General features: G+C 45.3%; 1 protein-coding gene across 1 annotated transcript in view; it reads right to left on the bottom strand.

Annotated features, from left to right (window-relative positions):
- Positions 1-14,585, bottom strand: part of VWDE (von Willebrand factor D and EGF domains) — a 119,791-nt gene extending 105,206 nt beyond the window's left edge. The window contains 2 exon segments of the mRNA XM_040352265.1: positions 5,386-5,617; positions 14,405-14,585. Of these exon segments, the coding sequence (XP_040208199.1) occupies positions 5,386-5,617; positions 14,405-14,449 (277 nt within the window). The 5' untranslated portion in view covers positions 14,450-14,585.
- Positions 14,586-14,840: the final 255 nt, after the last annotated feature.

The following is a 14,840-nucleotide window of genomic DNA, read 5'->3' as shown; positions in this document are numbered from 1 at the left end:
TACACCCCTGGTTTAGATGAATATCTTGATGCTGCAGAGGATAATAAGCACTTGCATGTTTCCCATGTTGTGACTCCTGTAACTCCTTAAAGCGGGGGTTCACCCTTAGAGGGCACTTTTCCCCCTTAGATTCCTGCTCGTTATTACTAGGGGGAATCGGCTATTTATTAAAAAATATGTGCAGTACTTACCCGTTTACGAGACGCATCCTCTCCGTCGCTTCCGGGTAGTGGGCGTTCGGGATTGGGCGTTCCTTCTTGATTGACAGGTTTCCGGAGAGGCTTCCGACGGTCGCATCCATCGCGTCACGATTTTCCGAAAGAAGCCGAACGTCGGTGCGCAGGCGCAGTATAGAGCCGCACCGACGTTCGGCTTCTTTCGGCTACGAGTGACCGCGATGGTTGCGACCGTCGGAAGCCTCTCGGATAAGCTGCTCAATCAAGAAGGAACGCCCGCTCCCGAAGACCATACCCGGAAGCGACGGAAGAAGATGCAGCTCGAAAACGGGTAAGTACTGCACCTATTTTAATACAAATAGCCGATTCCCCTAGACCGAACGAGCAGGAATCTAGGGGAAGAAAAACATTTTTTTTAGAAATGGGTGAACTCCCGGTTTAAGAATCTGACCACTTCTTGGAAGAGACAATTCCTGCCTCTTACAGCTCCTACCCTCCATCTGATACTATGTAGTTTATGAAAGAACACAGTGAGTGAGTGTGTTCACTTAGGTAGATTCAAAAAGAGTTAGGCCGGCTTATCAGTAGATACGCCGACCTAACTCCGAATCTACGCCGCCGTATGTTTAAGTGTATGCTCAAACAGAGTTACGCTATACAATATCTAAAGATAGGCCGGCTTGCGCCGTTCTATCTAGGCTTGCAATTTTTTCGGATGGCCGGCTAGGTGGCGCTTCCATTGCGGCCGGCGTAGATTATGTAAATGAGCTTTTACGCCGAGTCCCGAACGTACGCCAGGCCGCCGCAGTCGAATTACGTCGTTTCCGTAAGGGCCTTAGGCGGCCTAAAGTTATTCCACCTATGAGGAGGTGGGGGGAATAACAATGTTAAAGTATGGCCGGTCCGTGCCCGCCGCGAGGTACGAATTTTTACGTCGTTTGCGTAAGTCGTCCGCGAATCGGGAGTTACGTCGTTTACGTCCACGTCGAAATCAATAAGCCCGTACAGCGTACTTAGCCGCAATGCGCCCTGGGAAATGTAGGCGCCCGGCGCATGCGCAGTGTAAACAAAGGTCAAAAAACGTGAGGTCAAGCCTCATTTCCATACAACACGCCCCCCTCCAAGTCATTTGAATTAGGCGCCTACGCCCGCTCGTTTGAGGCTACGCCGCCGTAGATTAGCAGGTAAGTAGATTGAAAATCACTACTAGCCTAGCTAATTTACGGCGGTGTAGCCTAAACAGGCTAGGCTACGCCGCCCTAAAGTTAATCCTATGTACCTGAATCTACCTAACAGCTTTACGTCCTGAAACATCCCCCAGGAGAGCCAAGAGGAGAGAAGGGGGAAACGTTGGCAGTAGGGGGAGTTGGCACCACATTAGGGTGTGATTAGGGTGTGCCAAGGCATGCCCGGCACACCCCCTGCACACGTCTATGAGAGGAATTCTCAAGTGGCTGCACTATGAACATTGCACCTAGCCTCATTGAAGAAGCGAGCCGCATAGTATTACATTAGTGTACAAAAAAGTATGAAAGCACGCCAGGTTAGTATCAAGACCAGCAAACGTTTATCTATCTTGTCTGGAAATATTACCAACGCATTTCGTGGCCTCCCAATGCCCCCTTTATGAGAGCTTGTGCGCTGGCAGATATTTAAGTATACTCGGCCATGAAAAGATTAAAGGGATTGTAAAGGAAACATTTTTTTTTTCATAATAAGCATCCTTTACCTGCAGACATTCCTCTTTTCACTTCCTCATTGTTCGTTTTTGCTCAGAAGTCGCTCTATTTCTTCTCTGTTCTGTTCACTTCCTGCTTGTCTGATTGTTACTGACCACCGTCACGGGAGGCTTTACTGCGGTGGTCAGTGACGTGCTCGCCCCCTCCTGGGAACTACATCTGTGTGGCAGGACGCTCTCTACATGTTAGAGACCTCAAGGAGGTGTGAATTGGGGGTGCCGCAATTCATACTGGGAAATGTAGTTCTTACATGAACGAGCGCTGCAAACCAGGAAGTGAATGAGAGAATAGAAAACTAGAACGCCGGAGGTGATACAGATGAAGGAATTTAATAGGTATTTACTCGTTTTTTAACAGAATCATTACACTATTCTGTCTGTCTACCGTGCAGACATTGGCCCAGATTCAAGAAGCAATTGCGCCCGTGTAACCATAAGTTACACGGCGCAATTGCTTACTTGCTCCGGTGTAACGAGTGCTCCTGATTCAGGAACCTCGTAGGGAGAGTAGGGATAAGCTGAGGTGTGTTCGGACCAGCCTGAGCTATCCCAACAGAAAGCCATCACTGATCACTGCCCCTTATACACAGGTATATGCTGCTGTGGGCTGGCAATGCTTGCCTACTAATGTATTTCGATATAGTAACAAAAATATAACATAACATACCCCATTGTGTTTCTACACATGTTGAAGTTAAAGTGGATGTAAACCCCAAAAAAAAATGTTTGATGTCACAATGTAGAGAATAAGATTTCCTATCATCTGTGCCCAGTCTTGCCACACAGAGTTAATCCAGCTCTCAGCAATCCTCTTTTATTGTTCAGTGAAATAAAACAGACTTCCAGATAAAAACCAAAGTCCTTGCTTCTGAAAAAAAGTGCACAATTCACATCCCCTCCCCTGTGTTTTGATTAAATGTTTTCAAAATATGGGGTGAGTGACAGTTCAGTGCCATGAGAAAATGCAACAGCCATCAGAATATACATAGATCTGGAGGGAAGAGGGGAGGGGGATGTGAATTGAGCACTTATTACAGAAGCTGTGTATGTCTGCAAGCAGTGCACGAGATATGTAAATAACCTGTCACTCAAGCAAGGACTTTGGTTTTTATCTGGAAGTCTGTTTTATTTCCCTGAACAATAAAAAGAGGATTGCTCAGAGCTGGATTAACTCTGTGTGGCAAGACTGGGCACAGATGATAGGAAAGATTATTCTCTACATTGTGACATAAAAAAAACAAAAAAAAAAACTTTAATACTAAAATAGACCCAAGCATGCGGGTGGGGATAAGTCCACCTGGTGCCATAAAAATGCTGTTATAGTATACTATTATCCCACACTACCCTCATTAAATTACTTATTGAGTTATATCACAGGTGTCCTCCATCCCTTCCCCATTTGAAGGTCCATATGTGTGACTCCTTGCAAGCCCTTTCTGGTTGGTTCCTGCTTGGAGGGGTGGGGGATGCTACATGAAGATCCCCAGATCATTATATATTTTATCTACAATCTCTGGTTATGCGTCATCTCATTTTTTGAGCGGTAAATATATTTATATTATATGTATAACAGATGTCAGTATTTTGTTAGAGTGTCAGAATTATAATATGTTTCTGATATATTTCACCAGAGTACAAATCTCCCTGAAGAAGACTGTGACAGTATTGGTCGAAACCCGTCGGGGTACTCATCTGGATGTCAATTTAATAATTGCATACAATGTACTGTATTGTTGACCATTTTTCATTATTGATGGTACATTTCTTAAACTGTTTGTAACCAGAGTTCACAATTTTTAAGAATTCAATTAATTTGTGTCTTTATCCATTGTATAATAAAAGAAAATATTTGATTTTATTATATCTTTATCTCCTTTGACCTATACACCATGTCGCAAAAAAAAAAAAAAAACCCTGGGGAACATTCCCATTTTTTTTTGCATATTCCTAATGCCAGGTACACACGAGAGGATTTATCCGCGGAAACGGTCCTCCGGACCGTATCCGCGGATAAATCCTCTGGCGGATTTTGATCTCCTGGTTGTACTAACCAGGAGATCAAAATCCCCGCGGAATTCCGTCCGCGGTGACGTGTCGCACCGTCGCCGCGATGATGACACGGCGACGTGCGCGACGCTGTCATATAAGGATATCCACGCATGCGTCGAATCATTACGACGCATGCGAGGGATGGGTTCGGACGGATCGATCCGGTGAGTCTGTACAGACCACCGGATCGATCCGCTGGAGCCGATTCCAGCGGATAGATTTCTTAGCATGCTAAGAAATTTTTATCCGCTGGAAATCGGTCGGCCCGAAATATATCCGCGGATAAATATCCGCTGGATCGTACACACCAGCGGATCTATCCGCTGAAACCGATCCGCGGATCAATTTCAGCGGATCGATCCTCTCGTGTGTATGGGGCCTTAGGGTGCGCGGCTCCAGACTCTCATTACATGCGTTTTTCCATTTTTTGACTAATGTAAAGTGGTGAGCAGTGATGGGTTTCTGCATAGGCGTGCGCACAGGGTGTGCCAGGTGTGCCTGGGCACACCCTAATCATCCTGTGTGGCACAGATTGCACCAAAATATACGGTGTTAAATGTGCACTAATGCACAGAAAAATACAGGATTAAATGGCACATAACACACTGAAATATACAACGTTAAACATGCAGGAATGCACAGAAATATACTGCATTAAACATGCAGTAATGAACAGAAATATACTGCATTAAACGTGCAGTAACGCACTGGAATATACTGCGTTAAACATGCAGTAATGCACAGAAATATACTGCGTTGAACATGCAGTAACGCACAGAAATTTACTGCATTAAACGTGCAGTAACGCACAGAAATATACTGCGTTAAACGTGCAGTAACGCACAGAAATAGACCCCTGATATTTCACCAAAGTCCCTAATGTGGCTCCTAAAATAAAAAAATATAATTAAAAAAAAACTTCTGACACTGTCCACTGCTCTGCTGACACCATGAGTATACTGTATATGCACATGCAGACACATGCAAATATATTTGAGCTTTGGGGTGCACACCCTAATGCAATAGGCTGCGCACACCTATGGGTTTCTGATAGGTAAGCTCAGGTGGGTTCGGACTAGGATCTGCACATGCCTGAACTCATCCCTACTCTCTAACCTTCACTTTATTCTTTTCACGTTCAAGTATACTCAAATGACTGACAGCACACAAGCTCTGATGAAGGGGGAATTGTGAGTCCCTGAAACGCGTTGCCACACGTTCAAGTATACTCAAATGACTGACAGCACACAAGCTCTGATGAAGGGGGAATTGTGAGTCCCTGAAACGCGTTGCCACACGTTCAAGTATACTCAAATGACTGACAGCACACAAGCTCTGATGAAGGGGGAATTGTGAGTCCCTGAAACGCGTTGTCAACCTTTTATCACTTGACATGTTTTATATACTGAACCTTCTGCTTACCTTCAGCACAGTAGCCCATACATCCCTGAGTTGGCTGCAACAGGTATACATAGAAGTCGCCGCAGTTCCTGACAGTCACCGGGATGCGGAACAAACAACAGTCCTTGGTGCTGCTAAAGAAGAACTGCCAGGTGGCACAGGCTGTCAGCTGGCGCATATCCCCAGGTGGAGGAAGGGACTCTGACTCCCGTAGTGACAACCACACAGGGGCCTGGGTGCCACAGTGATTCATCTGTTGGGTGAGACAATATTGAGAGATCAGTTACAACTTTACCCATTCACAGCACAGAGGTGGATGAAGGACTACGGAATGAGGAAATGTTATAAAAAGTAAATCACACTTCTCATAAATGACTAACACATATAGCCAAATAATATGTTTTGAGTAATAAAAGAAAAAAAAGAGACCTCTGTTTTGTCATGAATAAAAAATGCCGTCCCGAGCTCCTTCATATCACATCATAGACCAGATAGTCTCAACTAGACCTCTGTGGAACCATAGGGTTCTTCCAGAGGTTGCTCTGGGTTCCTTGAGATGTGGCTAATTGATCTCCCGTTTGATGGTTTCTGTCTCGTTCCAGGTCTTGGCAGAGTCAGCGGCATGACATTAATGTTATGCCATTTGTAAGGATGATATTCTGACTACAGTGTTTCCCTGAAAATAAGACCTACCCCGAAAATAAGACCTAGCGTTATTTTCAAGGAGGGCTGCAAGATAAGCCCTACCCTGAAAATAAGGCCTAGTTTAAAATGCTTGTAAAATCCTATAACCCGTTCTATTACAGTAGTACATGATGTACAATGTGTGTGTTTCTGTAATATAAATGCGGGGAAGAGAGCTCCGGTGGGTCACAGAAGTGCAGAGCGGCGCTATAACGAAGGTGTTTGACACAATTATATTACAGAAACACGCACATTGTACATTACCGTATATACTCGAGTATAAGCCGACCCGAATATAAGGCGAGGCACCTAATTTTACCACAAAAAAATGAGAAAACGTATTGACTCAAGTATAAGCTTAGGGTGTCCATCTGCATGCCTCACTGTGCCCATGCCTCACTGTTCCCATGCCTCACTGTGCCCATGCCTCACTATGCCCATGCCTCACTGTGCCCATGCCTCACTATGCCCAGGGCTGGACAGGGACAGAAATTTGGCCCTGGACTTCATCCAGACTGGCCCACTTTGACAGGTCTCTCCCATGGCGGCCGGACAATGACTTGGAGGGGGGCGTGTTGTATGGAAATGAGGCTTGACCTCAAGTTTTTTGACGTTTTTTGACACTGCGCATGCGCCGGGCGACTACATTTCCCAGTGCGCATTGCAGCTAAGTAGGCCGTGCGGGCCTATTGATTTAGACGCGGACGTAAACGACGTAACTCCCGATTCGCGGACGACTTACGCAAACGACGTTAACATTTCGAAATTTGCGGCGGGAACGGCGGCCATACTTAACATTGGCTAGGCCACTAGAGCATAGCTCTAACTTTAGGCGGCCTATCCCTTACGGAAACGACGTAATTCGGCGGCGTAGGCCTGGCGTACGTTTGCGTTCGGTCGTGAATCGGCGTATCCCATCATTTAAATAATCTACGCCGGCCGCAGTGGAAGCGCCATCTAGCGGCCAAAAGAAACATTGCAATCTAAGATAGAACGGCGCAAGCCAGCCTATCTTAGATATGTTTAAGTGTGTCTCTGTTAGAGAATACACTTAAACATAGGTCGGCTTAGATTCAGAGTTAGGTCGGACTATCTGTAGATAAGCCGGCCTAACTCTTTGTGAATCTACCTATATATCTCTGGGGTTCTTCTCTGGGATAAGAAGTTTGAGAAAAACTGGATTAAGATATAAAAAGTTGAGTTTTATTCTAATACAGCCTTGGCTTCCCTATATCCTGTAATAATAGCAGTAGAAATGACTACATTAGACAGTTACTTTACTTGGCACAACTCTGCACAGCGATAAGCAGGGACCACTGAACACCTGGATCTCATTATTTCTTACACATTCCATTGACGGATCACCCGGGAGGTGTGGAAGGACTGGTACCAGAGAGGCATGTACTGCTTGTAGGGTCAGTACTTTACTATACCCAACTGACACTGTACATGATTGATGAAATTTACATTTTCCTATGGTCCAGGCAATTTATCATGCCCAGCGGTGTCAATTCACACCATGTACCCTGTGCGCACACACGTTAATATTAATTATACGAGAAGATTTCAGCTGCCATATGTACATTATAGTGTCAAAAGTATTGAGACACCTGCCTTTACACGCACATGAACTTTAATAGCATCCCAGTCTTAAGCCCTGTACAAACATTGTTTTCTCTGATGAGATTCTTGGCAAGAATCTCTTGCCGCCCGGGTGTACACACACTCCTTTCAAAAGAACCGCGGTTCTTTTGGAAGGCAAGAACGCGGTGACGTCATCGCGTACGACGAGCATGCGCTCGTCACATTCGATGACGTCGCCGCCATCTTGCTGCACCCTACCTATGCCTAGGAAGCTACCGCGCATGCGTCAAAGTCATTTCGAGCATGCGCGGGTTTCCACGGCGACAGGTAAGTATACACACTCTCGGTTTATTCGTCAGGAAAACACTGCCGAGAATCACGACGAGAAAATAGAGAGCAGGTTCTCTGTTTTTCTCGTCGAGATTTTAGGCAGTTTTCTTGACGAGAAACCTCAAAGCATCGTTACACACGCTCGGTTTACTCGGCAAGAAAGATCTGCCAGCAGTTTTCTTGCTGGTTCTTGCCGAGTAAACCAAATGTGTGTACGAGGCTTTAGTTCGTAGGGTTCAATATTGAGTTGGCCCGCCCTTTGCAGCTATAACACCTTCAACTCTTCTGGGAAGGCCGTCCACAAGACTTAGGAGTGTGTCTATGGGAATGTTTGACCATTCTTCCCAGGGCAGGACTTAGGGTGGTTGGGCCCCCTGGGCTCAGGGTCATCTTAATAGCATCATAGGCCCCTGGGCAAAGTAATGCACTGGGCCTCTACCAGGCGGCATCAATTTACGCACCTACTCTTAAGATTTATTTATTAGTACTTTCAATAAAAGAAAACATTCCATAAATAAGAAGGCCACAGTACAGGGGTTCAGGGGGGTCAGGAATGCACAGTACAGGTTGTAGGACACTGTTTGGGACCATCTGGGACATCCTGGGTCAGCTTAGTAAAAAAAACTTGACTGCCCTGGGACAGTTGGCAAGTATGGTTTAATGTAAGACTATCATGGGGTCTCAATGCACCTGGAGCAGTGCCCAGGGGTGCCCATGCATTAAGACAGCCCTGCCTGGGCTTGAGTCACTTTCGGGTCCTACCTTCTATACATTACTTTAAATAGAACAAAATGATACATACACAAGCTATGTATTAGAGCTATGCAATTCTGGATAAACTGAGAATAAAAATAGAGATCACGATTCTGAAGTAAACCCCCGGACGATTTTTCAATTATTAAAGGATCACTAAAGGATTTTTTTTTTTTTAGCTAAATAGCTTACTTTACCTTACTGCAGTACTGGTTTCATGTCTTTATTGTTCGTTTTTGCTTTGAAGTGGCTGTAATTCTGCTGTGATCTCCACACTTCCTGGTTGTCTTTTTCCTTACAACCATTGTACTGGGAGCTTTTCACTGTAGGTCTAAGCTGTCATTACTGTGTGTCTAAAACTTAACAGAACCAATCAGATTTATTTTAAAAACAAAACACTGCCCTGGATTTGTTTGTTTTTGTTCTGTGAGTCTCTTTAGCTCACAGGAACATGAAAACAGTTTAAAAGTGAAACTAACCTACAGGCACATTATATGATTGATTTTTTATCTATTTGTAATCATTTTTAAAAGGAATCAGTTAACTTTTATGTCTCTATACCCTGTAAACAGTCATTTCAGCAAAAAAATGTTTTTCCTTTAGTGACCCTTTAAGTTATAACAGCTCATCACAATGCAATACATATATATATATATCCCCCAAAAACGAGGCCTGCAAATACCTTTTTTAGGATGGTTTCGTTCTCTGTATTTCCGGGTATCTCAAGCGCCATTCGTACTGCTGTTATGTAATTCAAATTATGACGTTGCTTCCGTCCTTACTGTGTCCCTGCCGGTAATCTCGCGCAAGCGCCACTGCGCCATAACCATTCGTTGCTGTGTCTGCGGCTGCTGTTTTCTTTCACTCCCCTTTTGTGACGTCTTCTTTAGTCACATGGGGAAGTGTCAGGAAGAGTGGAAGGAGCTAAGCACCGCGAGACTTCTCCTCTGTGCCGGACAGAGGGGAAGTTCTCACAGACTGCATTCCAGCAAGCTTTAAATGCCGGTTTAGAGGGGCTAATGTGCGCAAGCGCAGTGACGTCATGCAAATGATCAGCTGCCTGTGTTATGGGCTATTTTTTAAGACAATGTTGTGCCCGAGGGTTTACATTACAACCACTTTAAATGACTGGTATATTATTGAAAAAACGTAAACGTAAGTTGTCCCCAAAATGTCTTGGTATGCTGATGCCTTAAACATTCCCTTTACTGGAACTAAGAGGCCAAGCCCAAGCCCTGAAAAACAACCCCCCACCATAATCCTCCCTCCACCAAATGATGTGGACAAGTGCACAAACCAAGTCCATAAAGACATGGATGAGTGAGTTTGAGGAGGAGGAGGAATTTGACTTGCCTGCACAGAGTCTTGACCTCAACCCGATAGAACACCTTTGGGGTGAATTAGAGCGGAGACTGTAAGCCAGACCTTCTAGTCCAACATCAGTGCCTGACCTCACAAATGCGCTTCTGGAAGAATGGTCAAACATTCCCATAGACACACTCCTAAACCTTGTGGACGGCCTTCCCAGAAGAGTTAAAGCTGTTATAGCTGCAAAGGGTGGGCCAACTCAATATTGAACCCTACGGACTAAGAGTGGGATACCATTAAAGTTCATGTGCGTGTAAAGGCAGGTGTCCCAATACTTTTGACAATATAGTGTACAAGGTGTTCTATAATACACTGAAACACTTGGCAACTTTTGTAGTAAGGTGCTTGTAATTAATACCATACTTTAATGAACTTTTTCATACATGCGTTACACAGTGTATTGGAACATACACATTGCTGCAACACGTGACACTGCAGTAAAAAACGCATATTGATGCATTGCAGCATTATTTATTTTACAGTGCATCCAGAAAGTATTCACAGTGCTTCACTTTTTCCACATTTTGTTATGTTGCAGCCTTATTCCAAAATGGATTAAATTCATTAAATTCATTATTTTCAAGGATACCCTTGTTTCAGCTCCATACCATTGTTTCAGCTCCCCATGCACCTATCGGGCCAGATTCACATAGAGATACGACGGTGTATCTCCTGATACACCATCGTATCTCAGAGTTGCGTCGGTCGTATCTATGCGACTGATTCATAGAATCAGTTACGCATAGATATGTCTAGGATCAGACAGGTGTAACTGTGTTACACCGTCGGATCTTAACTGCAATTTTAAAATGGCCGCTGGGGGCGTTCTCGCTGATTTACGGGGAGAATATGTAAATCGGCGAGATACGCCAATTCACGAACGTACGCGAGCCCAACGCAGTCACTTTACGCCGTTTACGTAAGGGTTTTCCCGGCGTATAGTTACCCCTGCTTCTTTGAGGCGCAGCCAATGTTAAGTATGGCTGTCGTTCCCGCGATGAAATTTGAATTTTTTACGTCGTTTGCGTAAGTCGAACGCGAATACGGATGGACGTAATTTCCGTAAACATCGAAACCAATGACGTCCTTGCGACGTCATTTGGAGCATTGCACGCTGGGAAAATTTCCCGACGGCGCATGCGCTATTCGATCGGCGCGGGGACGCGCCTGATTTGAATAGTACACTCCCCCTAGCCGTGGAATTTGAATTCCTCCGGGGGATTTACGATACGCCGCCGCAAGTTTTGAGGTAAGTGTTTTGTGAATTACCCACTTGCCTCAAAAACTTGCGGCGGCAGATCTTAAATCACATAGGTTACGCAGATCTAAAGATCCGCTAACCTATGTGAATCTGGCCCCTTATGTCTAAGTTACGCTGTGTCTATTAGGGGCACAGGGTGAACAAGAAAATTATGAACCCTGAGAATATGATTGGATTACTTAAAATGGGACAGTAATATTCATTAACAATATCTCTCACGAAATATGAAGATTTTATCCCCTGTACATTGTGAGGGCTATGACCAGAAAGTAGAACTCCTAATATGGGCATTCCAGGAAGTTCAATGTAAGAGTCATTAGATCCCCATTGTTTTTTGTGTTAATTAACGCTGCTATTGTGTGAAGGAGTTCTGTGTTGATTTGTGATAATGTTGATTGTGTCTTCTGAGCTACAAGACGGCAAGTCTGGCCTAAAGGGCATGACTCTGAGTCATCTAGGCTGTCAAAAGGAATTAGTTAATGAGCTCATGTTAATTAGGTTTCTGGTCACAGGTGTATTTCCAGAGTAATGCATCTCCTCTTTTGACTGTGTATAAAACTTGTATTGCTTTTAATAAAGGCTCATTCCTGCTTGACTCTCAAGACCGAGCTTTGTCTCGTATTTGGGGGAGAATTATTTGTATGGGTTTCTTGTTCGTCTGGTTGGAGTGTTCGGTAGCTGCATTTGTGTTCCAGAATGGAATGTCCTAAGCGACTTTAACCCCTTTCATTCTCAGGGTGTCGTTACAGGTGCCATACTGCATACTTATATACATGGGATTTTTTTATTTTTTAATACATTTGCAAAGATTTTAAACAAATTTCTTTCACGTTGTCATTATGGGGTTGGTATTGTTTGTAGAATTTTGAGGAAAATAATAAATTCAATCCATTTTGGAATAAGGCTGTAACATGACAAAATGTAGAAAAAGTGAAGCGCTGTGAATACTTTCCGGATGCACAGTAAATAGCACCTTAACACACCTCCACAATGTGATGGCATTGCAGCACACCACAATGCATGGTAATGGAGCACTGTGCCCTACCAAAAATTCTTCAGGTGCAATTTGAAGTCCATTCTGTCCACCTATTTTTCAGCACTGTGTCAAAAAGATAGAGGCCAATCTGCTGGCAGTCTAAAAATTTACTGCTGCTCATGAAAATTAACACGTATATTAATAAAGCAATAATTGGGTAGTCAGGTGGAAAAATGGTAAGTAGTAGGAGAAGAAGTAGAAGGAAAGCACATCAGTGGCTTTCAGAGACACATATGGGTGGGGGAACTATATTGCTCAGACAGGTCTTCCAAACAACCTATTCATTAGTTCCTCTGAAGTGCGTCAAAGTACATGAAACTGTTACCTGATCCAGCCAATAATGACCTAATTAACAAATATCATTTCATATCTATGGGCAGTGGCGTCGCTAGGGGGTGGTTTCTCGGGCTATAGTCCCAAATCTGGGGCCCATAGCCCCGAGTCTCTTAGAAGGTGCAGTGGTGCCGTACTCCTGCAGCAGGCCCGGTTCCTGCTTGCCAATGACTGACATTCCAGCGGTGGTTGGTTGCTAGGACCGCCCAGCATCTAGCAACCAACCACATGACTCTGCCCCCTGACATTCAGTGGAGAGCGGAACTTTCCTGGCTTGCAGTCCTTTCCTGGGCTGGCTGCTGTCACACCTCCCCGGCTCACTGTCTCCTCTGTGGTTGGTTGCTATTGACCAACCAACCACAGTTTGTCTAACTCTGCTCCATCCCAGTGGGGAACCTTCTTATTTAGACCTGGCTGCTGTCACACCTCCCCGGCTCACTGTCTCCTCGGGGGTTGGTTGCTATTGACCAACCAACCAACCACAGTTTGTCTAACTCTGCTCCATCCCAGTGGGGAACCTTCTCATTTAGACCTGGATGCTGTCACACCTCCCCGGCTCACTGTCTCCTCGGTGGTTGGTTTCTATTGACAAACCAACCAACCACAGTTTGTCTAACTCTGCTCCATCCCAGTGGGGAACCTTCTCATTTAGACCTGGCTGCTGCCAGTGCCCCGCCTCCCCCTTCATACGTTGTGAATTAAAAGAAGGTAATATATTTTAGGAGGCTTATATTTAATGCTAGAGGAGGAGCAGCTCTGGGGAGCCTGATGTAAAGGAGGGTTCTCTGGGGAGCCTGATGTAAAGGGGGGGCTCTCTGGGGATCCTGATGTAAAGGGGGGCTCTCTGGGGACCCTGATGTAAAGGGGGGCTCTCTGGGGACCCTGACATAAGGGGGGCTCTCTGGGGACCCTGACATAAGGGGGGCTCTCTGGGGACCCTGACATAAAGGGGGGCTCTCTGGGAACCTGACCAAGTGTATGACTTTCTCTACTTCGCTGCTATGGGCTCTAGCCCCAGATCTTTTGTAGACCTAGCAACGCCCATGTCTATGGGCATCCTTAGTATCATAGCAGCATGATCAATAATTGCTCTCAGCAGCTGTTTGGCACATGGCCTCAGAGATGTATTATGGCCTAGGCCGACAAGGCCCAGGCCTAGGGCGGCACTTTGCGGGGGGCAGCGAAAAAGCCCACCCTGTCCCTCTGTGCTCATCCCACCCTGTCCCCCTGTGCTCATCCCACCCTGTCCCCCTGTGCTCATCCTACCCTGTCCCCCTGTCCTCATCCCACCCTGTCCCCCTGTGCCCATCCCACCCTGTCCCCCTGTCCTCATCCCACCCTGTCCCCCTGTCCTCATCCCACCCTTTCCCCCTGTGCTCATCCCACCCTGCCCCCCTGTGCTCATCCCACCCTGTCCCCCTGTCCTCATCCCACCCTCCCTCTGTCCTCATCCCGTTAAAATGACAGGACGGGTCTTAAAAAGGAAGGGGTGCGTCATATATAATGCGCGAGTTTCGCCAGGCCTAGGGCAGCACAAAACCTAAATACACCCTTGCATGGCCTAACTGTACATCTTAAATCTACCTGTGAGGTTTAGACCTGTACATGCGCACACCTGAAAGTTTTTAAAATTGTAAAATCATCAGACATTAATTCAGACAATTTGTAGTCAAGATTAGTAGTACCAATACCTCCACGCACTTGGTTGGCATCTCAGCTGGCTTATCAAAGATCATAAATCGGTACCATCCGGCAGACAGGGAGTGGTCACATATCAGTTCATGGATGGCGGACTTCTGAAGCTGGCTGGAGTCAAAGTCCAAACTTCTGTAGGGGTTCTGCAGGATCCTATGTCCAGAGGGTAAGCACTCTGCAGCTGTAGGGATACATGGTATATAATTATCCAAAAAAAAATGTTATTAAAGTGAATGTTCGTAAACACCATCAACAATACTTTTCAAGTAACCATCTCTCTTGACCCTAAACTGTGCTTATTGGGTATAATGGATGAGGTTATAACGGACAAATATGTCAGAGAGGCGCTGTCCAGAGCACTGTTCCAAGCTCGAAATCTGATCTTGCAACACTGGATCTCTCAAACCTCTCCATCTTTAGAGATGTGGTTAG

Source organism: Rana temporaria, chromosome 5 (genome assembly GCF_905171775.1).
Source record: "Rana temporaria chromosome 5, aRanTem1.1, whole genome shotgun sequence".
Lineage (NCBI taxonomy): Eukaryota > Metazoa > Chordata > Amphibia > Anura > Ranidae > Rana > Rana temporaria.
This window is presented reverse-complemented; position numbering and strand designations above follow the sequence as displayed.